Source organism: Poecile atricapillus, chromosome Z (assembly GCF_030490865.1).
Source record: "Poecile atricapillus isolate bPoeAtr1 chromosome Z, bPoeAtr1.hap1, whole genome shotgun sequence".
Taxonomy (NCBI): domain Eukaryota; kingdom Metazoa; phylum Chordata; class Aves; order Passeriformes; family Paridae; genus Poecile; species Poecile atricapillus.
In genome coordinates this window covers 13,679,788-13,707,714 of record NC_081289.1, presented here as the reverse complement: position 1 = coordinate 13,707,714, position 27,927 = coordinate 13,679,788, and the positions used below count along the sequence as shown (strand labels likewise).

Sequence of the window (27,927 nt, the reverse complement as noted above, 5' to 3'; positions counted from 1 at the left end):
GCATCATGGAGAACAGGATGATCAGCAGGTTTGTGTGGTGCCGGAGAGCTAAATAAGCCTTCACACATACGTCCTGTGAGAGAGAAGAGTTTTTTGTTAATTGCTGATATATTCAATGTCTTCTTTGCTGGTTAATTGGGGCATTCCAGTCATTAGCATCATGGAGAACAGGATGATCAGCAGGTTTGTGTGGTGCCGGAGAGCTAAATAAGCCTTCACACATACGTCCTGTGAGAGAGAAGAGTTTTTTGTTAATTGAGGAGATGAATTGAGGGGGACGGTGTAGGAATTTCACAGGACTCTCATTAACCAATGCCATTCAATCACTCGAGTATGTCAGAGACAGAAGGCCCAACAGAGCTTTTCTACTGAAATGAATGTAACAAATTTCTGCACCTGCTGCTCAGTGTAACTTCATTCTCCACAGCTTGGGGCAACAAGAACTGTTTGGGTATACAACTAACAGCTCTTAATACTACATTAATTACTAAAGCATAAGACCGTAGCCTCACCAGAATTTCAAAATAATTTTGCTACCTTATAACCTCTTTCTGTGGCTGTTAAAAGAGACAGCAATAACTCACTGCCTTCCTTTCCTGTTGGGATGTTCCCATTTAAAGTCTGTGGCTGGCAAGTGATAATGAACAAAGCAGCACCTCCAGGGGATTGCTCTTCATTTTCTATAGATGTCTATTAACTTTGCAGTGGTGACAGATTATTTAACAGGGAAGATTTTCAGGCTTGATGTTCTAAGGAATTTTGCTGGCTGGCAGCTCTAGTCTTCAGGCATTCTGCCTTGCTGGAGGATTTCTACCACTATGTACTGTCATTCTGGATTCCATAGGTGTTTTTTATAGCCTTTTCATTTCCATGTATAAATAATCTGTGCTTAACAACAGAACTTTTAGAAGAATGACATTTCTGCAGCTTGGAAAAACATGCAATGCTTTAAAAATAATATTTCCTCCCAAGTGACTAATATATAAACTGTAATTATTATTTTTATATTAAATTTATAACTCATTCACTGGCAGAAATAAGAACAATGCAACAAAGACATCAATCATCAATCAACTAGAAATTAGGTCTGCAACGTGGTAATGTAAAAATATGAAAAATATTTCCAAGAAGGTTATTCAAACCACAGCTGAAGCAATGCTAATTTTTACCCAAATAAATATTCAATTTTACCTTTCAACAACTGTACATTAATTTTTTGAATAATACCTGGGAAATCCAAACATTTTAATGTAAACTTCCAACAAATCCCATCAGCCCTCTAGAACACAGGGCATTTTTTACAAGATACATGTTTTTTTCTTTCTCTGAAACAGGAAGAAGTGCACAAATAATAAGAAAATAATCTTAACATCACTCTTTATATCAGCAGCACCAGGACACCCAGCTAGACAGGTTAGAAAAATACTAGGGAAGAAAGAACAATATATTGAAGATCTGTCTGTACAATTTATTTTTTTTTAGTATTGCCTGGGAACTTAAATCTTTTACCCTGTTCCCAAATAAATTCTGTCCTGAAATAAGATCATATTTATGAACTCAAATGTTAGTTTAGTTCTAGCACAGAAGAAGATTAAATGTAATGGTCAAAGCACAATTTACAATAGAAAACACCATCACCTTATCACAGGGAATAGTTTCTCTCCATTATAGCAGGAGAAAAAAATAAAAAAGAAAATTTACTTATGTACTATCAACTTCAAACAGAGAAATCTTGTCACAAGAGTTAGTCTGTGTTTTGTTACCCTTGAAAGAGATGAAAGGTCTTTATAGTTATATCAAAGAAGGTTTTACATTTCTGTATGGATGATGCATCTCACCGCTTTGGGTGTCTGAGACAGAAAAACAATTACGCAGTCAGGAAAAATCCAGTATCACTGCATCTCAAAGGCAGTCCTTCCAGGAATTCAAAAGATTTAAAAAATCTGCATCTGTCTGTTACAGTTATTTATTCAGACAGGAACTGAATGTGGTTTTGCATTAGTATCTTCCAAGAAAAGGAATTTTTACACTTTTGAGAGAGGCAGTGAGAACCAAAAATAACCCAGCGATAGGTATGTGTCAAGGATATGTACATGTTTACCGTGGGATTAAGGAGAAAGCTGCTAACTCATCTAAAGCCATAGGCAAAATGAGAGGAGCTGAGGAGAAAACAAAATCCCTTTGCCCAATAAGAAAAAAAGGAAAAATCATTTTGAAAGCCTGAAACTGTCCTAATTATTATTATCCTGAAATCCAGGCATTTTTATAATATGAAGTGTCCAAGTTCTGTTACATAGGCCATTCCTTTCCGCTACAGTATGCTGCAAAAAAGTGATGAATTGTGTACCCTTCTACTTTCTGTCACCTTTGGCAATTAAATACATGAGATTTTGTAAAGAAACAGTACAGAAGAATTGGATTAGCAGTGAAAATACAGATTTGTGCAATATCAAGTGAGCAGAGTGATGAAAAAATAATGAATTAAGTAAATTAAATGTAATGAATAAAAAAAAGCTCATAATTTAATGCACAAACTATCAAAGACAAAATGACAGTTTTAGGCAAATTAATAGTAAGTAGATGGACAAAGCTCAAAAAAGACCATGAAGATATTAGATGAGGCTTACTCAAAGGCTTCTACAAGTAAGAAGTGAGAAAGTTGTGTGTGCATAGAAGTAAGAAAACTGATGGGCTCCAGCCAAAGGCTCGAAAGGAAATGCTACCACATACAATACTTAGAGCAAGAGATATATGGCAATACCATGGCAGCTGAAAAATTCATAGATGGAACAGAGAAATACTTGCCTTCTCAGGTTAAATTATGCTTAAATACATTTTTGTGATGACAAAAAAGCCCATCAAATATTGCTTCCTTCTAATTTCTGTGGTATCATTAATAATCTCTGGCCTCTAATTTTCATTAAACCATCATAACAAATGCAAACAAAAAGGGAAACAAAATTAGATTAAGAACTAATTGCTAGTTCAGAAAAGTGACCAGGCCACTGGCAGCCTCAGAAGTGCACTACTAATAAACTACTCTTCTGCAGTGAACTTTGGTCAAAGCTATTTGTCATTTTAACCTTCTCCAGCATCTGAAATATGAGCTCTGGCTAACACATCTGTATGGACTATGTCCAGTGGATAACAAAGAAATAAAATTTTATAAAAGTAGGTTATTAAGTCATTAAAAACAACAAAGACTGTAAAAAACAAAGGAGACTTCTGAAGTACAAACTGTTTTAATGTAGTCAAGTACAAAATAATGAGAAATGCTCTTAAAAATTAATGAAGGATAAATGCTGAGACTTTTCCATTAATACATGAATGAATCAGCAGGCAGACTAAATGAATCCATTAGTATTAGGAAATATGATGAAAACAAGTCAACTGAAAAGTGAAACTACAATTTTGGGGTTTTTTTTAAACTCCGGTCATGTAATTAAAACATACATTTTTCATAGCAAAACATGTCATGCAAATCTTGCTCTGTGTTACGCTTTTACTTGTATAGAAGTATTTTAACTTTCTTTTTACAGGTCTTTGAGACAGAAAATACTTTGAATGTACTACTTCAATAGTGGTTTATAAACCCTAGCTATTGCAGCAGAACTATACATGATCTTACATTTTTTTGGCCAGTTTATTGTTGCCTGTGCCAAAATCATGTCACTTAAAATGCCCAGATCTCATATCCCCATCACATCTCACAACAGTAAAAACACACTAATCACCTTTTATCTAGCTAAGGTAGAAATGGAAATTACATTGGTGCTATCACTCCTAAACGTTAGCATTCCTAAACTGTCTGCATTAGTGGGATGGTAGCAGTGCTCAGAAATTAGTACCAGAGTAACAAAAAGTTTATTTAGTGTGCTGGTTTTGCGTTAATTGATATTTGGTGAGGAAAGAAGAAGCCACACACCGAAATGATTTTTCTGAGAGAAGCTGCTAAGAGCTCCCTCTGTGCCCGGCAGAAACCAATAGCTGGCTAGCTCTGAGAATTGACAACCATAAGGAAGCTAGGTCCGCCTCTGTGCGATTCCCATTTTAAAGCCCGGGGAATCTCTCTCTTGTTTCTGGCCTTGGAGAGGTAACTGGGCACCACTCGGGCCGGCCCCGCTCCGCCGCGGCCCGCGCAGCCTGGTGGGGCCGGGCCTGACCCCGGCGGTGGCCGGGCGGGGACGGGAGGCTGCGGGGCCGGGCGAGGCTGGGCCAGGGCACGGCTGCAGCACCTTGCTGACACTAAACCCTGCCCCGCTGCCGGCCCGGGCCGAGCCGGGGTCCGCTGGGCCCCGGGAGCGGCTCCAGGCCGGGCCAGGCCTCTCCCGCTATGGTCCAAGCAGCCCCAGCGGCTGCCGGGCAGAGGGAGGAGAAGCCATCGGCCCGCAGCTGAAATTGAAGGAAGCAGGGCCAGGGAGCAGCCATGCGGCCAGAGCGGCCGCCACTGTTCTGGCCGGGCCCCCTGAGATCTTGGCACGACACCAGCGTGGTCCCAAAGAACTTTCATCATAAGCAGCTTCGGCCGCGGCCCGGCAGAGATCGTATGACTGCCCGCAGGCCTGGGTGAGATATTAACTCCTCCAATGCACACATGAAACTTGCAAAGCATCGATCCTCTCTTGAGTAAGAGAAAAGGACAGAGGGAACACATGTAGAGAAACAACATGAAGACACCAAGGTCAGTAAAGAAGAAGTCAGGTCTCAGATGGGAAGAGAATGAGGAGATGCCCTAGTCTTGGGCCGGAATTATTTTGGTATGGCCATGGAGATGGACTATGATACACTAGAATATCCCCTTTAATTAATGAAAAACTATGGGGGGAGTGAGTGTTCAAACTGTAGACATGAGCAGAGGCATCCATAATGAAGCAAAGCAGATGTTGAAGTAGCTGTGATCCCATGAGAAGCTTGAACAGAGAGAGATGAGAGTAATGAAGACCCTTTGCCCTCCAGGGAAAGAAGGTATCTGTTCCCAGGGATGCAGATGATCTCAGGGATAGATGAAGGTTCTTTGCTTTTGAACAGGTCATGCTTAGAAGTTGGCATGGCCCATGAATGCAGCTGTGAAACAGCTGTAAATGATGGGAGGGACATCACAACTGCAGATTTTCAAGGTGGCTGCTATCTGTGGAAATTAAAAAGCCACGAGAAAACTGTTTCTTGTGGAGAAGTCTCCATGGCATGGCAACAGAAACTCCTCCCTGCAAGAACTGATGAAGGACTATTGTAGAGGTTGTAACTGACTGAAAATCCCAGGTTTCATCTCTAAGCTGTCAGTGGGAAAGAAACAAGGTAATGGGGAGGGGAGAATAAGCGTTCTGAAGGTTTTATTCTGATTCTTATTATTCTTTTAGTTCTGTTAATAAAGTTTTCTTTATACCTTTTAGGTTTTGAGCCTGCTTTGCCCTCCTCCTAATTCATATCTCACAGCAGGAAATGAGTAAATAATTCCAGTAGGTGCACTGGTGATTTTAGCCAGCACTAAGCCCAGTACATTTAGTCAAACCCAGGTCTCCATGATGGAGGCATGATGTGTTGAAGAGAGACTGTGACCAAACTTACTTCTGATTGATTTTGGTACTTGGGCTGCTGAAGTAAAGGACACTCTAACAAGCTGGATCCATATATATGAAAACAACTTTACCTTTTGCAGACACCTTTCAATTCTCCATTAGCACACTTGCAAACTTATAACTATTTTCTGCTTCCAGAACAGAGGTCTTTTTTGAAATGACATACCGCAGACTGGTGTTTCAGTCCCACACCTGCACATGACTTACAGCTGCAGCAACAGCATCATTGCTGTACACAGCACAGCTCACAGGCTTCCCTGAGAGCATGGGCTCAGCATTCCCTTCCCATGGCAAACCCCACCCTAATATCTTTTGATCTATGAGTCCCCTTCAAAACACCTCCACTGTGATAAATGCAGTCCTGGCAAAAATGAAGGCTCAAAGACTGCACATGGTTCTTTAATTATTTTCAGAAGTTTGGGCAGTGACTTCAACCAAAGATCATAGGTTCTTTGCATGGGTCCTCTCCACACATACACTCTCTGCCTTTTGATTGTCTCTGGTGGACAATGTGATTTGTACTAATACAAGAATGCCATAAGGAGGGAATTGCAAGAGGATCCAAGTGGATCCCCATCCCTGGCAGGGAGACCTGGAGAATGTGTCCAGCCTGAAAGTGGCAAACACTCATTTTTGGATGAGTGAGTGAAAGCACTGAGATGCAGCCACAAATGGAGACAAAATGCTGAAGTAACTGCGTTGAGGACCCACCTGGTGCTATCATCTTAGGATAATTCCCATTGTCCATCACAGACAATCACAAGGGAGATGGGTATGTGTGTGTGCACATAAGACACAGATTTGCTATACAACTCTGTATATGTTCAAAGGGACACAGTCATCATCCACCAGGAAGAACCTTAATTAGGTTCTCAGGTTAGAAAACCAGACTCCATACTGGGACTGGTTTACCCAAAAAGAATCCAGAACATGAAAGTTGGGCTTTGGTTTTGACTCACGCTACAGAAGAATTTTTCTTTTGATATTATATGGAACCTGCTTTCTAAATCAGACACTTTATCAAAGTCTCTAAAGATGACTACAGGAATAATAACATATCAGACATACATGTACTTCTGACCAACCACATTCTCTATAATTTCATTAAACATAGGAATTGCATACTGAACTTCTTCTTTGACCAGATCCTACACTAGTTCAAATAATCAAAATTGGTTTGAAAGCGCTCAATTTCAAATAGAAGCAATAGAGCAGATTTTTAACACCATTCATATATTTCAGAGTTATATCTATCCATCCACTTCACAAGCCAGCATCTGAGATAGCTTTGAGTCACTACAGATTTTTACTCAGATGCAGTAGTCCTAGCCCCAGAACTCGAGGGCAGAATCAGGAGGGACTAACACTGGCAAAGGCAGCTGATGAATGCCTCACACCTGCTCATACTCCACAGAGGTTCTGCTTAGAGCTGTGAATTTCTTCTAATTGCACAACACTAAAGCCCTCTGCAAAGTGTTTTCAATCAAGACAAGAAACAAAGAATTATCTTGCTTATCTGGTCTGCTGCTAATGAGCTTTTCAATGTGCCTTTGTGAATGTTTGAATTCTAGTTCCCATAACTGTACAGATAATTTTTTTCTCTTAGTTGGGCCTAAAATATCCCAGAATTGTACTATGATTCAGTGCATTTTATTAAGATAATACCCAGGAGCCTAGATCTTTGAAAACCAAGGCACTAATGTTCATTTCAGAGGGTATAAAAACATTGCTTAATTGATTTGCAGCTAGATATTTATTCTTTTACCTGAAATTTATGGAAATGGAGACTTGTCTTCTTTCCGGAAGTTCCCATGACATACAGAAAATCTGGAGTCAGCACAAAAGGAACTCTCTCCTTATTAATTCCAAGAAAGCTTTTATAATTCCCAAGAATATGGCCAAAATCAATATGGAAAAGGTTACCTTCAAAAAAATAAGAAGTCACAATTAGGCAAATACAATAAACTGCTAAGAACAGTTACGTATATTCACAGTACTTCCAACTCTGTTTTTTTTTTTTTGTATATATGATCACTCTTAAGTTCAGCAGAAAATACTATTTCTTTTTTTTGGGAAATACATAATTCTGTTCTCTTAGAAAAAATTACTTCTTGTTTATTTTTGGCAGTTATTAAAAGAACTGCTGTATTATCTAAACATACACTCACAACTTTTCAAAAGTCAACCAAGGAAAGCTTATGCCTCATCCCTGTAATAATCAGAACGTCACTACACGGAAAAGGCTTGAGGGTTAGGCTTCAAATACCCATGGGATTCTGGCACTAACCATCTCCTTGGCAAATGTCATTGACTACAACATGTTTTCTCGTCACAGACCTTCATTAGCGATTTCTAAACTACTGTGTGTATTCAAAGTCTGCATTGTCACCCTTTGGATAGCTTTGAGAGTAGTAGAGCATCAGCTCCCACAGAAGTGATGAAAACCTGTCTTTTTAAGGGTAACTACACCTACAGGACTGGAGTGTGCTGCTACTCTCCACATTACTTCATTACTTTCACTAGCAGCCAGGATACAGATACAAGAGTATGGTTACTTAAAAACACAGATTTGTAGTAGTGGCATATTTATAAAAAAAGATAAAACATCAAATTATGTAAGAAGATACTTAACAGTGATCTGTAGGTGGAACATCCTTAGATGTTCCAGATTTTAAGACAGCTTTCCCCCAGCCTACCAAATATGACTCTCTGAAGACCTCTCAGACTGAGATCCTTCTGGCTCCTGAGGCTCAAGACAGATCCTGTTAAAAGTTCTGAGGCAAACCTGCTCATGACCACAACAAAACAACACTTCTTTCTCTGTTTCCCTGTCTACTGACCTGTGCCTCATGTTCTGCCAGTGGGAACTAACACCACTCCTATTCTATTCTATTCTATTCTATTCTATTCTATTCTATTCTATTCTATTCTATTCTATTCTATTCTATTCTATTCTATTCTATTCTATTCTATTCTATTCTATTCTATTCTATTCTATTCTATTCTATTCTATTCTATTCTATTCTATTCTATTCTATTCTATTCTATTCTATTCTATTCTATTCTATTCTATTCTATTCTATTCTATTCTATTCTATTCTATTCTATTCTACTTTGAAATTAAAGCATTTCTTTGTCATTTTTTCCTCAAGGCCTTCTGCTGAACTTTTACTGTAGTCTTCCACTAGCTTATTTCTGCCTTCAGGGTACTTCTCTCTAGCCTTCAATTGATGAACTGTCTTTAATATAATCAATATAATTATCCAGCCATTTTCTATATCTTATCAGAGACTAATTATGAAGTGAGAGGATCATGAAAATAAAAGTGAATTCCTTAGATTAAATAAAACTCCTCCACATGTACTGATTGTTCTGGGGTTCTTTCCATTGGTAAGTAAAATTAAGGATGGAACAATGCACAGCTACAGAAGTAACTCTGAAAGTTTATAGTACAAAAAAACTGTGAGTTTCTTCAGGAAGATATAACCATCCCAGAGATTTTAGTAGGAAAACAAATCCACTCCATGTACACTTATTTCCTAAAATTTTTTACAACAGTACACAAAGCGATTACATTCCTCAGAAGTGAAAACAGTCCAGCAACATCAGAATTCTGATAGAATTCAGTTCCACTGAACACTGTCAGAACCACATCCACACATCAGGCAGATGAACAGCTGCCTGCTTTATGAAGTTTTTTTGGTGTTCAGACCTTAGATGTAGACAGTAAAAAAAAATTTGGTTTACATTTCTAATGACTTAGTTTGTGTCAAACTGCTCCTTGGAAAATAATGGCATTATTAATGATACATATCTCCAGCCTGTATGAAAGCCAACAGGAGTGAAAATACATTTGAATGTTACCGGAGGACTTGACCTTGTAAGCACCACTGACAGAATTGGTTTGTGTCTCTTCATTCATTTGTAAGTGCATTAGTTATTAAAATGAAACATAAATCTAGTGAAGTATAGACAATCCGCTCATCTATGAAATTCTCAAAAAAATAACCCACCTGTTTCTGTAATCATGATGTTGTCATTGTGCCTGTCTCCTATTCCAAGTACAAAGGTTGCCACACAGTATCCAGCACAAGAATAAACAAATCTCTCCACAGCTGCCTGAAACTAAAAATAAATCTTACAGATGTTAAATGCTTCAATGCCAGGCACTAAATGCAATAATTTTCAAAGTTATGTACCTTTCTGTGGAAATATATCAACAGTTAGGAAAACTGCCTTATAAAATACACCACTGCACAGCAGAGATCAAGATCACAGCCCTGCAATCCCTATGCTGGCTCTATCCCTCAGCACAGAAAGGCAGCATAGAGCAGCTCACACATTCTGAGGAAAAACTGTGGCAGAAAGCTGTAGTAGGTCAGTGGATGTGCACAACCAAAGGAGTTGTGAGCACCCAAACCTGAACCTAAATCCTCTAAAACCACATTGCCACTCAGTATTCTTAGATTTCCTCTCAACCTGCTCCTCATGTATCACTTCTGACTTCCCTTAATAAAGGAGTGATTTCAGAAGCATCTTGTCTCTCAGGATTTTGGCTGCCAGCTGGATGCTAAAGGCTCGTTCACAGACATCCGCAGCTAAGTGCAGGGAAAATGAATGGATTCTTCAAATTCCCACAAGTAACAAACACAAACATATGGGCTCTATGCTCCTAAATTAGTAAGGTGCAATTAAAATCCTACCTAAAAATTCAAAGAACTTACCTTCTCTTCAATCATGCATCTTTCCTTGAGCCACTGGTTTAGTATTTCATCCTTAAATGCACCAGTGTTCCCAACTGTACTCTGTTGAATTTTGGCAATTGTTGTAGCATCTTTCACAATTTCGATCATTCCTAAAGAAAATAAGGCAAAGGTTAGAAGAAGTTATTAAATTTTTATCAAATCATATTAAAAATATTCAAAATTAAATTTTAAACTGTGTTTAAAAATCAACTGCAGACTTTTATAGGTTGTGAGCAGAAATTTATTTGACAAGGAGCAATGGTTCCTGTTCATTCCCAGCTGAAACCAGCAAGGGTTCATAAAGAACTTGGCATCAAAACTCCTCCTCTTTTAAAATGGATGTATCATATGATGAATGGGGACCCACTACATAAGGCTTTTCCCGAGGAGAGGAAGTGTTCCTGTCCTGATCCCAATTCACATTTTCCCCAGCTTGTCTCCAGCTTCACAAATACAAGGAGCTGAGAAAAAGCTTTTGTTTTGTGGTAGTCTAGGGATGCAAGTGTTGCCAGGGCTGTGGCAGAGGAACAGAGCTGGCCCTCCTGCAGCAAATCCAATTTAAGCTTAAGTGTGCATATACGCAGAAAGCTCAGAAATACCAGTGCACAGTGAGGTACAGCAGTGGGATTGCTGGTGGAACGCTCTGGTTGTCAGGGCCATGGGGTCTGTCCCTAAGCAGACCCTTGCCAAGGCAAACTGCCACATTACAGCAATATGGTGCAGAAACAATGCCTTGTCCTGTTCATGCCAGCATGGCATGTGAAAGAGAAGAAGCTAGAGGGAAATGCAGAAACAAAGGCTGCAACACAACTCTGCCCTGTAGCCAAGACTAGCAAATGCAGTCCAGACTGGGTATGTCTGTAAGGGAGAAAGTCAGATTTTAATTGAATTTATTTGGTAGTTGAAAATATTTTCTTTTCTTTCTCTGGTTCAAGTTCAACAGTATTTTTGAGCTTCAGTTCCAGTTCAGAGATAAGCAAACAAATAAAAATACCCCTTTCTCTTCAAAGTGATTCAAAGCAGTTTCTGATTTGTTTTCAATTTGATTCTGTCTGAAACAGATCAATTTCTTTCTATTCACAATCCCACCCTTTTGCAATTACTGAATTATATGCAAATTTTTCTGTAACAGAGTGACAACACACCCTGGAGGTGTATTCAATACACCTGCCTTTACAGTGGCCTGGATATGTTTGCCATAAAACTGTTGTGGAAATATGACCTCCAAAATCCATCACCAAGACCATCAAATTAAAAAGCTTTGCATTTTGGTCTGTGCTTGTCAAGCTGCTGTTTTTCTCCCGGGTATGAGCTCCAGCTCCCATTCCAGCTGTTGAAAAATCTTTCCCTGCCTGTGCTCACAAATCTCCCTCTGCCGGCCAACAGCTCCTTGATGGCAGGGGAGCAGAGCTGGCTCAGGAGGCGCAAGAGGGATAGCAGTTCTCAGCTGGGCTGCATTCAGCTGGGAGGGAGTGCAGCAGGAAATGCACCATGCTGTGGTACCAAGGCACGTGACTCTTCTAAGAGCCAGGTTGAGTTTCTTACTTTCAGCAGTGATGCTGTACAGTAAGTAGTGATAATTGCTTCACAGAGCCAGGACCATATGGACATGTTAAAGGGAGAGAGAGCAGGATATGATCTTTTACCAGTGACAGAGAGAAGAGAAAGTTCATCCTACACAGGTCTGCTTGGCAGTTGCAGTGGAGAGGACAGATGCTTCCAAAATTACGAACTGCACTGGATGCAATGTCTTTAACAGAATGAGAATGCTCTATGCAGGAGGAGATGCCAGCACCAGATATAAGACAACTGTTTCCCTGTGCTCAGTGTAGAGTGGGGTACTGTCCTTGTGTCAATACACAGAAACTGCCCAAGCTCCATGGAAGTATTAAGAGGGAGGGAAGAAGTTGCCTGGAAAAGGACCACATGCGAATACTGTGAAGGAACATTTGCATGCCACTACTCTTTGGTTCTGTTCCAAACAAGCATAAGCTCTACATCAAAGTATGCTACATTGGGCATTACTAATTTAGGCTGCAGGTATTCTCAGCAAACCAAGCAGGAGTGTTAATATGATTAACTATGCCCCTACTGTGGTGCAAAAAGGATGCTAAATTCTTACATCTCTGTAGGAAAACCAAATAGTATTTCCGAGAGAGAGAAGAATGGGGAATCAATTAAGAATTCATGAAAGAATAACAGAAGTGTGTAACTCAAGTAAGAAAATGCTAGAATCACTGGCAGAATTCTCCTTCATTTTTTCATTTTTCCTACATTACATTGTCTTGAAATAATTTTAAACAAAATTAAATCAGATCCTAAAAAGCTCTCTAAAAATTGGGTTTAACACCTCTAAAGGAGAGAAACCCCCCCCAATTTTCCTTATATTTATAGTTAGCTGCCATTTTGATGTACAATTTTCCTTTTCCTTTATTATTAAAATTCTATCAATAAATATAATTCAATTTTACAACATTTATATTAGGAGAAAATAAACTCTATTATGTCACGCTACCAGGTATTTTATCAGTGATTTTGGGTTTCCTGCATTGCTGAGATATCCTGAAATCAAAAGGATGTTAAAAAATTTTATGCAGCAATGGATTTTAGAGAGGAAGTACATTACAAAAGTATATTAAAGAGCTATAAAGAATCTTATTGGGATTTCTTATTTCATTTCTTTCACAGGTTCTGAAAAATTTATAATCTCTGCTGCAGGAACCAATGCCCTGTGAGAAATATTGCCTGAGTATCCTGTTAAGTAATGTTGTTTCTATGTGGTATAGGGTATGAAGCTTTAGGTCAGGAAAAAATATACATGTCACTAAAATACGTCTTGAATAAGTCACTCACTTTCACTGCTGTTTTATACTCAATAATGTTCTTAAAGAGAAACTTGCAGCACAAGCCAAGGTTTTGCACAGGAATCACAGCCACAAGGAAGGGCAGAAACCACTGCCAAGATGCAACTGAAGGCTGCTCACAGAAGGTGTAATAAAGTGCTGTTTACCTCAGGACTACAGCACATATTAGAGTAGTTCTGCCATACACATCTTCTGTAAATATGGTATTTTGAATTTCTAATCACAGTAAGTGTGATCATGTACCTATTTTGTTCCCTGTAGAAATGCAACCATATGGCAACAAACAGAGGTCCAAGGATTCTGCTTCCCAAATGGATTCCATAATTCGAAGAATCTGGTAAAAACAAATGTATATGCTAAGTTATTTCAAATTATTTGAACATTACAGGTTACTCATACAAATAATGCTGCCCAGACTTCTAAGATGGGGCTAAACTTACTTTGCTGTTTGATTAAGAGATAAATACAGAAAGTGTGCAGCCATTCAAGATAATCAGTTATAGAAGCAGGGTTTACATATCTTCATCTGTTCTGCAACCAGGAAATCTCTACTCTTCTATAAAATACTAATAAATATATAGTATGATTTCTACATAAGGTGAGATTGAATGCGTTAGCAAGCATGCCCACTATTCCCCATTAATACCACCAAAAGCCCTAACAAACCAGTTATCTGAAACTAGAGTAATTCTAGCTACTGATCTTTCATTTGTTAGCTTCACCCATTGCATAAATAAATGATAAAAACACTTCATTAGAGAAACAGGCCATCTTGCACTAAGTAAAGTTCTGTCTCTAGAGCAACAAAATGTGAAATCTGTATGGCATATGGCAGGAAAAGCCAGGGTAACAGTATGCACTGTGTCTGGTTGGGATGAAGCTCCTTTTCTTCAGAGCAGCTTGTACTGTGCTGTGGTTTAGGGGGTGACCAAAGCAGTGCTGGGAACACACTGATGTCCCAGTGTCCCAGCTGAACTGCTGAGAGCCAACTGCCTGTTTCTCGCCCAGCCTCACTGTGACTAGATTGGGGTGCATGAGAGACTGGGAGGGGACACAACCAGGCAGATGACCTGAGCCAACCAAAGAAATATGCCATGCTGAACAGTGTCATGCTCAGCAATAAAACAGGGAAGAAGGGGTTATGCAGGTTAACCATCTTCTGTGCAGGGACTGGCTGGGACCTGGTCCACCCATGGCATGTGGTAAGTGACTGCCTTAGCACCACTGGTTTTGTTTTCTTCCTTTGTTCTTCCACTTCTCCTTTGTTTATTAAACCACCTTTAGCTCATCTCACAAGTTTTCTTGCTCTTACTCTTCCTTTCCTCTTCTCCCATCCCACCAGGGTTAATCCATAACACACAGTAACATAAAAAAATGTAGTACGACAAAGATGATCCAGTTTTGAAGTCAGCCTTGCCATGCAGAGTTTTAAATACAAAAGACAACCTCAGATCTCACATGAACATTGAAGACAAGGTATACACACTTTGGAAAAGTAAAACAATTGAAAAATATTTTTAAATACTCATGTTATTCTTTTTAAGCTTTAGCTATCATACCTGTAAAATTAGCATGTCCTGACGGAGGTCATCTCCATGTTTGAAGATGATGCCTATGGTTTCATTTGACAGAGCTGTTGGATCTGCACATTTAAATTCAAGCCAGAGGGGCTTCTTCTTAGACGCCATTACTTTACATTTTTCTATCTGTGAAAGACACATTAATTGCTTGCTAGCCATTGTATGCCAACATCAACCCAAGAAACCTTTTTAACAGCAGCTACAGAATAGTTTACTAACTTCCACTCAGCTATACCACAAGCAATTTACTGAAAGCACATGTAAAGGACAGAGTTCAGTTGCCACACAAAGCCTCCTTGAACCTGCACAATTTTTAACCACTGTCCATGATAAAGGAAAAAGTGTATCTTGACTTTCCAAAACTGGATTTAGCTTGTAAATCTTCTTCAGACAGATTCAAGAATAGAGATTCTGACAAAACTGGAAAATACGGATCTTCACAAAGGCACTTTGACAGGTGCTCTGTTAAACCAGAACATAATCATTGTCCAATGCAATTTACCACATCATCACCCTTCTGACTTCTAGCAACTACATTCCAGATTGCTTGATTCAATTCCCTTAGTAAATTGTTCCGATTCATGGGGGAAATGGCATTTTTGAAACTAATTTAATGTAATCATTCATAAGATAGGAAAATAGATTCCCTATTTAGTTTTATTACATTTTCAATACTGGTAAATTTAGTACTGAAACTGAAATATTTCAAATGTTTTCTCCAGTTATTTTGGCTAATACAACTGTAGTACGTCTTACTTTCTCTTCTGGAACTCCTGATTCATTGTTGAACATTACTATGTACAATAAAGCCATGTAAAATTTAAAAAAAAACAAACAAAGAAAAAGAACCCACCAAAAAAAAATCAGTGTTTGAGAGCAGCAGAATTCATGATACAGGAGTATTTTAGTATATTCATGTTTCATTAACTGAAATTCTGAGCCTGTAGTTTTAAACAAAATAGTTTTTACCATCCTTATTTTCAAAAGGGAAAGAAGTTTTTTAATCTTTGGACTTACTAGAAGCTCTGATTTTGCTTCTAATATTTCCTTTAGACTTGTAAAATTTTAGGTTTTGAAGATTATGGACAAATAGTATCTTTTAGAATGAACATGAAAGCTTAGTTTGTTTTACCAAACATTTTGATTAATACAGTTTGGAAAAAGAAAAGCTAACCCACCAATTTTTGGACATAGCTACCTTCCTTCGTAAATCTATTGTTTAGTTCATCTAGTAAGGTCCTGTTAGGACTGAATACTTCCAAAGTGAAGGAAAACTAAAAAAATCCAGAGAAATATTTTATTTTAAAAACTACTTTCTGTCAAACTGTTGATGATTTCTGTACTAAAAAAAAAAAAAAAAATACGTAGGAGAATATACAAAATACAAACAAGAAAATAGTATTCAAGAAGTCACAACTTATTTCTGAATAAGAAATGTCTGAATTGGCTTCTGTGCTGACAGTGCTTCAGCCATGCTCACCTGAGACGTGTTTAATTCTCTCAGCTTGAAGACAGCTTATAGCCTATCTCCCAAGGCACAGGTTTATTTAACAGAAACACGGCCATATCTAGACAATGCTTGAGCATTGCAATGCTTTGGCAATTCCTGAAATTGGATGGTTTGTCTGTCTTTAGCTAGGAGAAAATTAAGGGGTTCTTTCCTTGTAGGGTCCTTGCTGCACATCAAGCGAGTCCAAAGATCTTGACTGTGCTTCTTTACATTGGGCCTCGCATTGCATTTCAGATGCATGATCCAGTTTCCTCTCACTACATACCTGCTGATCTATGAATCTTTTTTTAACTCTGAGTCAACATACACAATTGCAATCTCACCACAAAACTGAAGGCAACAACATAGAAAACCTCAAGTGTTTCTTAATGTATTTCTAACATAATCATAATGTATTTTCTAACATAACCAACGCAGAGATACTGAAATATCAGAAACAGCTGAGGTGGACATTTTTGTCAGTATGATGAAAGTCTGCACCCAAACCTTAGTTTGGGTTTAGATATAAATCAGGGTAAGACAGTGAAAATAACTGGAAGAATGGAAACTGAATATCCCAAAGCCCCTGAATCAGATAAAACTTTAATTCAGTTATTTAATTAAAAAAAAAAAAAAAAGTCAGCTACCTGGTTAAATCTTGTATTCAACTAATGGAAAAAGTATAATTACCATTTAATGATTAGAATTTCATGGGTTGTTGGAATTTTTTTAGCACATGGTGGCACGTCATTACATTTAGAAAAATAATAATAGCTCTGGGAACAAAAACCTAAGGAGTCCATGCAAAGTCATTGTATCCACAGAGAAATAAGCCATTTTGACACATTAGCAAAACTTTTTACAAAGTGACACATACTTGCAAATAATATATTTTTTTAAATGATTTGTAGAAAGTCAGAATATACTTACCACTAGTGCTCCTGCCCTCAGCCCAGGATCATAAGGAACTCTAAAACTTTCTGGAAGTTTGCTGCCCTGTAATTTTTCAAGCTTTTGTCTCAGCTGTGCAATAACTACAAGAAAGAAAACACAATGAAATCAAACATTGGAAGGCAAACAGGTTATAGGTAATCAAACTTATTGAGCATTATACTTTGGCTAAAAAGCTCACTTTAGCTGCCATTTTAAATTGTTTTCCTCCTGGATCTCCTGACCCAAGGAATGGAGAAAAACTCTTTAACCTGCACTATCAATGGTCAGGGCTGTTTTAGATACCTAAAGGTAAAGTTTTCAAAAACCTCAGAAGTCATGTGCCTTCTCTGCAGTATTAGAAACACTGCACAGTAAGAGTTTACACTAAAATGTCAGCTTTCTTTTAAAAAACAAAACACAGTAGAACACACCAAAAAGTATTTTCCCTCATAACTGACAAGAAATGCAGACAGATTCGTGGTTTTTGAATTCCTGGAATCAATTACTCTGTAACCATAATGACACAAACTACAGAGACACTAAATTTCCTTATCCTCCTAGAGCTGGTTTTATAGTTCTGCCTTTTAAATCTCATATTCCTGTAAGGAAAAAAAAATGCTGTATATTTATATGAACAAGAATTTTAATGTTCATAACTAAACACAATCTTTGAATTAATAAAACCTCACTCTTCTGAAACTTCCACTCAGAATAGTACAGATTTTACAATGCATGATGTATTTTGCTCACCTCAGCTAGTGAGTGTCAGCAGCATAAGCAATACACTGGCTATTACCCTGTATCAGGGCAAAGACCTGAACACTGTCCTAAAAGAAACTGTAGCTACTCAGCAGAGGATGAGTATTGAAATATAAAGTAATGTAATCTGAAAACTGTAAGCAAACCAACCGAAGCTACAAAAGATTAGGAATAGTTGATTTTAAGACACAATTAAAGGCACTTCCTAAAACAATTTTCAAGTTGATCTGGCTTAAGAACAAAGTGCTATGCATTTTAAGTGATGGAACAGCAGCATAGACACATTCTTGGGAGACAAATCATCTAGCTCAGAGGGTGATGAAAGCAGATAATCCCATGCAAGGTGTAATATTATGATCTTAAGAATTTATTTAATTATTATTACCTGCTATCTTCAAATATAAGCAAAGAAATTACAATGAAAAGTGGAAGAAATTGTTTGACAACATATTAGCTACTGGAATAGTATGGACCTAGTAGGAAGGAATCTACAAACACTGGAGAAACATATATACAAGAATCAGATGAGACTGCATCACAGAATGCAATGAAACAGGACAAAACATTCAGACTGAAAATATGAACAATGATGAACATAGAAATGTTGGGACAAAAAAGAAGCAATAACCTACAGAATAAACTTTAGGATATACGCTTTTAAAAATAAAAGAAGTAAAGGGTGCCTGTAGAAAAAAATATGTCTTCAGTAATTTGAGAATAAATTACATTAGATACAGCCTCATTAGGACATTCCACAGTTTCAGGAAGCCTTATTCAGTGAAAATGTCAATTATATAAGTCATCTTTCAGTTTCTGCTGTACATTACATCCAAAGATTCTTTAACTTCAAAACCTGGTGGGTGTTAATATGATTGCTTTCCCTTGAAGCTTTTCTTCTTTTCCCACATATCCTTCAAAGATAATGTATTATGGAATCCACTGCTCTTACAGACATGTACATCTGCAAGGTGGTATCGTTTCTTTCCAAAATAATGGGATTCTGACTAAATACATTTAGAGTATAGAATATTTTAAGAAAAAATTTAGGAAGTTGCTTAGAAACAGTATTTTATATGGGGCTTTAATAAGTCCCTTAACTCACACTATGTGGTAACATAACAGATTTTACACTATATATTGAAGAATAAATTCGTATTTCCTTCAAATCCCTTTTGAAACACCACCACAGTCACTTCTGCACAGCCAGACTGGAAAAGCTTTCCAATCCAAGGACTTCCTGGCCTGGAGCATACCAGACTGAACATGCAGGGAGACGTAGTCTTTCTACAGCTTTTAAAATTTTAATACTGTCATATGTCTTCTCGCACTTACTCCCAACACCAATCAAGCAACAGGAATGAGGATAAACAACTTTTAAGAAAGTTGGGGGGAAGGTGGGGAGGGAAAAGGCAGGCAAAACTCAGAGGTGAAGAGGCATTGAATAACCCTACTGTGGCTTCCAACAAATATTGAAATAACAATAAATATTGAAATAACAATACCACATCTGTCTCACAGGACTCCTCAAAGATGTGCCCTGTATATTCACCCCTGATCCACTAGTTACTTCTGTGGCATAGCAGAGGCTGCACTGGCCTCCTCCCTGATCTTCCTGCCAAAAATCTTCTAGTGAGAGTTTAGAGGAAGGTTATATTTCTTGGCAAGTGTCACTTTTAATTTCCAGTTGATGTTTGTGTCTTTCTTTAGCACTGGCATTCAGTTAATGTACAAGAACTTATCTGTTTTCCAGTTGGCATGGCATGAGGTTGAAGAAGATAAGCCAAAGCTTGGGAAAGTACTGGGTGTCTAGAAGATTGATATTCTTCCCATTTTGGGGTGAAATGAGCAAACAAATCTATTACTGGTTCAATCATTATTAACTTACACTCACACTTTAAAGAAAGTAAAAATTATGCCCTTTGACAGCAATTTATCCACAAATTTTCTTAATGAACAGTACAATTTGCTGCCTAGTTTTTCACACCATAAGAGAAAAAACAATATTAACAACAAAGAAATGCCTGTTAGCAAATACCTTGAGAAGTAACATCATACTTTTCTGCAGAAACTGATTTAATCTCCATTGTGACTTTATGCAGCAATTCAATTACTTGAACCTGCTTCATGAAATCATGCAGCATTGCTTTTCCACAGCCCCTAAGGTAGGCTTCAAGGATGACTGCAAACCTCTGCTGGTAGTGCATGGACTGGGCAATTTCACTTCTTAAGAACCAAAACAAGAAGTGACCAATTCTTTTGTTCTACAGGTAAAGAAAAACACTAAAAATTAGCATTCATTTCTTGACAAAGGGTTTTAATAATGCCAGCAACTTCAGCATAAGTTGGCTGTATTTTGAAGTACTTACTCTCAAACCACGTTTCAGCAAAAATCTGGCTAATGCGCTGTCATGATATGGCTCAAATTTCACAGCCTGAGTAATACAAACATAGAAAATGTTGTTAACACATTTAAGATCCCACTGCTTTGACTAAACCAAGGACATCTAGAGAACATACTGCTGCAGGAGTAGAAAATGTGTAACAAAGCAGGCCGTTTTCAGGCTTCTCTGTCTGATTCAAGAAGCACATTTTCTTTGCAACAGGCTCTTTTCAGGTTTATTATTAATATGACAATGCATGGTGTGGACTACCTAACCAGAGTGCAACCTAAGCATATGCACAAAGCAACATCATTCTTGGCAAAAACCTGCAAGATAAAAAAACAGTCTGCAGTATGACTGATACTGAGAATGCTTGAAATGATTACTGTCAGATGGAATAAAGTATTTCTAACAACTCTTTAATAAAACATTTCAATAATAAAATACTGGTTTTGGTCAACATCCGCTGCTTTGAGACTAGGGCACCAGGATTCACTGCTGGGTTCCCCAGAAAAAAACAGGATACAGGAGCAGCTTTTTAGAGCACTTATCTGGCCTTTATTCTGTAACTGGGTGACAGAATAAAAGCTCTGATACACATCCTACAATAATGAAATACAAGTAAGAGGAAGACTTGACCAGACCTTTTGTTTTTTACTTACTGTGTAAACAGAAGTATTTTTCTCTTTCAAAAGCTGCTCCCCTCCACCCAAGCCCACAGACATTTCCCAGTTACTGCCAAAAATGGAGGTGGGGGGGAAAGTAAACAACAGCACTGGAATTTTTTTTTTTTCTGTTATTCTCTCCTCCATCCCAATAACCAAGTGAATTGGTCTACCAGAAAACCATCACACTTCCAAATTCTGGGTAGTACCAGGGAACTTTTCCACTTCAACTCATTTTTCCAGAACCTTCTTCCATGTTGCTTGAGGAATTCAAGCTTATAGAAGGTTTGTATTCAGATTAATGGTGGAAAAAAGTATGCACTTATATCCCATGGCAACAAAAGAGAAATAAGAAGCATACAGTCTATGAATCAGAGTCACAAAATCCCTGTCATGGACTGAGGGGGTTGGTGAATGGCTTTGGGTTCTGGAAATAGAGTGCCAGGAAGCAGCCTGTAGGGAGATTAAGGGAAAACAAAGGGATGCGCAGAGAGCTGGGTGCATGTAGTACGCTCAGCTTTCAGAAGCAACAAAGTATGCAACAGTTATTCAACAGAATAGAATAGAATAGAATGGCTCTTTCAAGATCACTGCAGTCTGCAGTTTGCAAAGAAGCAACCAAGCCATCAGCAAAGGTCTGCTAAATTCATCAAACAAATCATAGTTTTATAAACTTTTACAACTACTGTGGCACACAGTTGCATTTTTATTATTAAGATATCAACATGATTTCTGAAATGTAAATCCTCCTGTGGGTTTAATCAAAAGAAAAAAAAAAAAATCAAGTCAACTTTCCTGAATGAGGCAACTTATAAAAATGTTACAAAGACACGTTCTTCCTAGCTGCTGGCTAAGAGAAAGACAAGAAAGCCAAGCATCAGACAGACAAAAAAGCCAAGCACCAGACTTGCCCTTCTCCTGTATCATAATTCTGCAAGAACTGTCTTGACAGTCTCTGCAGTACTGTTTTATATCCCAAACAACATCAACTTATTTAGGAAAAACAATGAGAATTCACAAATATAACAATATATACATCCTTTTACTTTGTGCATGAGATTATGAGGCATGAGGGGTTTTTAGTACAAATTAATTTTCACTGCAGTAAGCTGCCCAAAAGCAATAATTATCACAAAAATTCAAATAGATTTTCTTACAGTTCCAAGAAAGCCTGTTATAAACCTCACTCTGGTATATACTATGCTTAATGTTTGCATGACCTTGAAAAACAAGTTTTGGCTGAAATACAGACAAAAAACCGACCTTTACTTCAAACCAAAACCTCCTTATTGAACTTGCAAATATATTTTAACATAAAACAATATTAAAAAACTTATTATGACCATCCTTATTGAGCTGATGTTTTTTAAAAATCCAGCCCTTTTTTCTTCACAGAGTCAAATATGAACTTTTGCACAGCAACAATAAAAGATGGTCATTAAAAAATATCTGCTGACACACCAGTGTGTGTACCTTTTCCTTGTCAGTTCAGCAGAGGGCCTTTACTCACTGCCATATACATGCAGTAGAGCCTTTGGTGTTTATCTTACAAAGAATTTTGTTGCACTTTAACTATCCTATCCACGCTTTATCAACTGTACAGAGAAGAACAGACATAGGAAGCTCAATAGGTTCATTTATGGTGTGGCTGCTTCTATTTGAAATAAACTTGTGGGGAAATAAAATGCTTGATTTCTAACTCCACAGAAGATAAAATGGGAATTTCCTGTGCAGAGTGAAATAAGCCATAGAGCTTTCATAAAGGTATTCATTCGAAAAGTGACAACCATTTGCAGAAGAGATGTGTCCACTGGAGCAGAGAACATCCATTCTCTGAAAAATGTAGATTTTAAATACACTGTCATACCAAAACTTTGCTGCAGAATGCTGACAGCTTATGCTCCATAGTTAGCTAAGAAATAAAGACAAGGAAAGCAGCAGAGAGGTAAAAGTTGGAATCTAGCATGGTTTTCATTTTTAAGGATGGTAAGCTCATTATTTCTTACAACACCACTTACTAAAAATGACACAGTGAACTTAAGGCACTATCATTTTATGCTACAATATTTTATTTAACTGTTAGAAAGGTTTATTATTTTTAAAACTCACCAGATTTGTACTTCCTCAAAACAAACAATTTAAAAAAAAATGGAAACAACCCCAGTATTTCCTCTATTTTCTCAGGCATTTTGACAGCAACCAATCACCATCCCAAACTCCTAATTTAGATATAAAAAAGAAGTGAATAGAATTGCTGAGCCACATGTAGACAGCAAAAGCTCACAAGCCAAGCATATATATAGCAGCAGCTATGTGGGAGGCCCAATGAGGCAACCGTAGCAACTCCTTTAGTTAATGCAGAAGTGCATAAATTCTGCCTAATCTTCAGACAAGCAAAGACAAGGCTATAAAGGCTTTGTTGAAAGCACTACCAATGTGCAGCATAATCTGAAATACTAACTTCATTTTCCTGGGATTCTGGGCTCTCTCTGAACCTGCAGAAGTAAAAAGTGGCTAGCTGCAGTAGTCCTCTGATTTTTTGAAAAAAGAATTTCCTGCTCTGAGGAATAACAGTCTTTCCATGCAAAACACTGCCCTGTCAGGTGTAAAAGGCCTGCAGACCTACCTGGCTCCAGGGGCTGTGCTTACCAGGAAGAACACAAGGTTACACCTTCCATTAGACACCAGAGGAGACTTTGCCACTGCCAGCTGATGGCATCATGTTGAGAGAAAAGCAACCAAACCAAGTTTCTTGTGTAACTGATATAAACCTTCCCAGGATTTGATCTGGCAGACGTACACACAAGGTGTTTCAAATCAATACAGCAGCGATACCTTGCTGTTAGAACCACAATTTTGCACCCAAGTTCCCAGAAGGATTTAATCTTAGGATGTAGTCCTGTCAACTCTTCAGCTATTTTCAAAATTGGGGGGGGGGGCGGAATTTCTAGCTAAATTCACTCTCCTTAACAGCACAGGACTGAAGTTGCTGCATCCACTGGTGTTCTTGACCTAAAAGTTTCCTTCAGGCTTTGCCCATGTCAACATCTGCATTTGTTTGTTTTCTATCTACACTCTTTCTAAATTATCAGAAAAGTCAGTCAACAACTCTTCAGTACTGTATAATTCAGACCCGATATGAACAGGATTGCAGACAGCACAGTTAGGATTTATTCCCATCTCAGCTGTACTGGCATTAACCATTTCCAGAAAAAATTACTACTGTAAAAACAAGCTGCAAATCGTAAGACACAAAGCAATGGTACCACAAAAACATCAACAAAGGCAAAAGGCAAAAAGCAGAAAAAGTGTATTTTGCATTAATCTGATTACAACCACTGCTTTGACTAAACATTGAAGACTTCAAAACTAGGGAATACTAACAAGACCTATTAAAATAGGAAATGTAAATTATCAGGTAATGCAAATATATTTCTGGAAGGCAGAGCTCAGGAATGCAAATACACCTCACCTGCACAAGCTGTAAAAGATAATGAAGAACATCATCATCTTCTAAACTTTCCAGTTTTTGAACTGCCATTGCTCGGACATTTTCGTCTGAGAAGTTACAGTCCAGAAGTTGCATTGTGAGTCCAACATCTAAAGTGCTCTGATCCCAAATCTCTTTTTTAGCTAGTAACTGGTATGTTTTGGCCACTATTTCTTGTTGTCCCCATTTCACAGAGCTAAGCAGCTTAGGATATGCCTTGGGGTGCTTTATGCTCTCGTATCTAAAGTGCCACAACAGTTCTTTGTCCTCAGGAGAAAGTGGATTAAGTGGGTCAGTTGCTATGATCTCTTCAAGTTGCTTGCGAAGCTGGTTGGGCATTTCAGCTCGGGTCCTGTCTCCCTGGGGGTCTGATGATATCCTATGCTTGGGCAAGGCAATTGGGTGACAATATTTGTCCAGCACAATAGAGATAGCCATTGAGTTTTCTTTATCCGGGTTAGTTGCTGATGTGAGTTTGTCTGCATTTATACTTCCTTGTTCTTCCCCCTTACCTGGAATTTTCCACATGTGGAGCACATACTCCCCACTTCGTAGCAAAAAACGGTGATCTATCAACAAAAGATTTACATAATAGAGAAGCTGGGTTTTGCATTTTGCATCAGAGTTAGAGGATTCGTGTGACTGAAGGTTTGTTTTTGCAGATGGTCCCTGTGCTTTGCCACAGTATATCTGAAGATTCAGAAGTGCTCCTTTAGGCAAATCCTTGATTTTGATATCAAACTCCAACCAAATATTCCACAGAACCTCCTCAGTAAAAGGCTTTGATGAAGTCCTTCTCTGTGAAAGGAGCTGCTGCCCATGTTGAATGTTAGCCTCTACAAATACAGTAAGATCAGTATTTCTTGGTAAAACTGGGATATCAATGCCAATTATTTTCACTCTAAATTTTCTATTACAATCCCACAAAGAGATAGTGAAGACTCTCTCATGATCTTTTCCATCTATTGTCAACTGCTCATGATACCCTGTAACTCCTGTACAATCATCCACCAAGGGCCATTCTTCCTTCCGAACCTCATCTTCATTCGGGTCTGGGGGACTGTCAAGGACAAGGTGGATTTCTTCCCCATTCTTAAGGCACTGTCTTATCCAGTGAAAATCTTTGATTGGTGTCTCTCCAGTAATGTACTCATCTCTGCCACAAACCCTGAGAACAAAATCCAGTTCACTATGATCTTCAGGAATGTCCATCAAAGACTTTTTCTTTGCCATTTTTGTGAAAAAGCTGTGGAGAATCATATCTGGAGTGTCATCTATTGACACTTTAATTTTCTGACTAGTAGTTCCTCTATGTATGATTATGAAAATGTTATTATTAGTGATTTTTTTAAATAAATATTCTGGGAGTGGCTTAGATGTAGTCCATGGGTGCATTGCGTATAATTTAGGATCTCTGCAGGCTACCTCTATCATTCGTGGAGTGACTAATCTGCGTCGGGTAAATTCTAGTTCATCATCATGCACATTGCTTACATCAGTGACATCATAACCAATTAAATCATTAAGTTGCTGCTGAAATTCCTGAACTTCTTCTGATGGTTTTTGTTTCTGGACAACATAGATCTTGCCTACCTTTTTCTGTAACACCTTCCAGTACAATATGCAGTCCAATGTCTGTAATACTTGATGTTTATCATAAATTTCATACCATTGCCCTTTCTTCTGATACTGAAGAATAAACTGATCTGGCGTGAATGCATGGTAGAAGTCTGTGGTTTGACTCATCTCTATTGCACGCATCCAAATCTGTGCCTTCATTTGCTCAACCGTACAGTTGCCAGCTATTTCGAGTAACATAATTTCTGGTGCTTTAGTATGTTTATTGCTTGTAGGTAAAATGAACTCAATGGGTATCAGTTCCATTGATGAAAAACTACTCGATGTACAATGAGGTTTCATTCTTCTTCTCCTTCGTTTGTTTTCCTCTCTCATAACAACAGGTTGTTCATGATCCCCCAACTCCATGCCAGAAGATATCTAGCAAAACATACAATTACTTGATTACTTTCTCATTTACATTTATCTTCACTGTTACTTTCTAATTTTTCGTATACATTTTTTATATTTCTACTTCCCCTTAATTTCTGGTCACAAATACTTGATTTACATAAACCACTTCAGATGCAATCTATTCAATTCAATACCAAATATAAATAAAAAAATCCCCAACCAACTCTTCAGTGATTAAGTAATTAAAATAGAGGTTTTAAATATCCTGCCCAGATTTTACTGAGAATAAGCAGTTTGAATGTGCAACCTCCATATTGATTAGTTCTTGCTTCTATTCAATCAAGCACTGATTCTACTTCTATCTCATCTGTTTTGATGCTGCTGATGTTAACATAAGTGGGTTTTCATAGAAATCAAAAGACACACTCCTGTACATGAATAGAATGCGGTCCCACTGAGCTCCAGGAATGGCAGAAAGTAACAAAACAAGCAATTTATTTGCAGTCTGGACAGACATGAGCCTATTCCCAGTTTCTTCTGCCTCTCTTTTTAGTGATGAGGAAACAGGACTTCAACCTAAAAAAAGCCCTTAGGATGCAAAATCAGGGACTATTTCTGAAGATGTATTTTAACATTCATCTAAATTCAAGGTGAGTATCCTTAGATGTGCTTCTTTTAAATAAATTAATTCACCAGACTGATAATATCCATCCATTTTCAAAGTACACACTGCCAACATGAACTACTAGTTTGTTACAGAAGAAAAATCACCCAAGCTGATGCTGATTTATTACTCTATACATCAAATCACACCTAAAACACCAGCAAAACAATATTAAACATGAGTAACCTACCTTATCAGCATTCAGTAAACAAAAAATATTGTATAATGCAAAACCAGCACACTCAGTTAATCTCCATTGACCAATATTAAAACGGAAATTATTCAGTGCTGATCGAGTGCACTCGCACAAGCCAAATTACAGCAACATACTGAACTTCTTTTCCAAGCAACACCTTCTACACGTAAAATCTTTAACTGCTGAAGAAAAGTAAAGACAGTGTAATGATGCCTTAGGAGATAATAAAAGAAGCAGATAAAAATATAAAAGATTAAACTCTAACAACATAGAATGCTAACTAAAATTCTTCTTTTGACTTCCAGAAAGCAGCAACTGTGGACACACCACCCCTATAATTTACAAAGTATATGGAAATATTACCTGCTTATAAAACAAAGGCTGAATTGCTGAAGATGACTCATTTGCTTAAATTTTGTAGTTCCTATTTTTTTAAAAGAATATCATTCACACAAAAAATTTCTTTGTTTAAGCTGTTCTGCTTTTCTTGCTCGCTCTCATATCCAGATGCAAAGGAAGTGCTGCACTTACCAGGAAGGAAGTTTTAACCAAGTTGATTATACATATGATTGCTCATTTTAAAAGAAGTCAGAATGCTTTTCCTGTTACAACAG

The 27,927-nt window shown here is 37.9% G+C and overlaps 1 protein-coding gene across 1 annotated transcript; it reads right to left on the bottom strand.

Moving 5' to 3' along the window:
* Window positions 1-96: 96 nt before the first annotated feature.
* LOC131592747 (phosphatidylinositol 4,5-bisphosphate 3-kinase catalytic subunit gamma isoform-like) lies at window positions 97-27,717 on the bottom strand. The gene is made up of 11 exons (XM_058864484.1): window positions 27,677-27,717; window positions 24,465-26,480; window positions 20,313-20,378; window positions 19,982-20,207; window positions 17,185-17,288; window positions 14,745-14,891; window positions 13,429-13,519; window positions 10,301-10,431; window positions 9,590-9,701; window positions 7,342-7,499; window positions 97-228 (listed from the first exon to the last, which is right to left on the bottom strand). The coding sequence occupies exons 2-11, from the start codon at window positions 26,466-26,468 to the stop codon at window positions 97-99; spliced, it is 3,171 nt and encodes a 1,056-aa protein (XP_058720467.1). The 5' UTR covers window positions 26,469-26,480; window positions 27,677-27,717.
* Window positions 27,718-27,927: the final 210 nt, after the last annotated feature.

Excerpts from the sequence above, each read along its gene's own strand:
- LOC131592747 (XM_058864484.1), bottom strand. The coding sequence starts at position 26,468 with ATGGAGTTGGGGGATCATGAACAACCTGTTGTTATGAGAGAGGAAAAC. Across the intron at positions 14,892-17,184 it reads TGAGGGCAGGAGCACTAGTG|ATAGAAAAATGTAAAGTAAT; the intron begins GTAAGTATATTC and ends TGTCTTTCACAG. Across the intron at positions 9,702-10,300 it reads GATGCATGATTGAAGAGAAG|TTTCAGGCAGCTGTGGAGAG; the intron begins GTAAGTTCTTTG and ends ATTTATTTTTAG.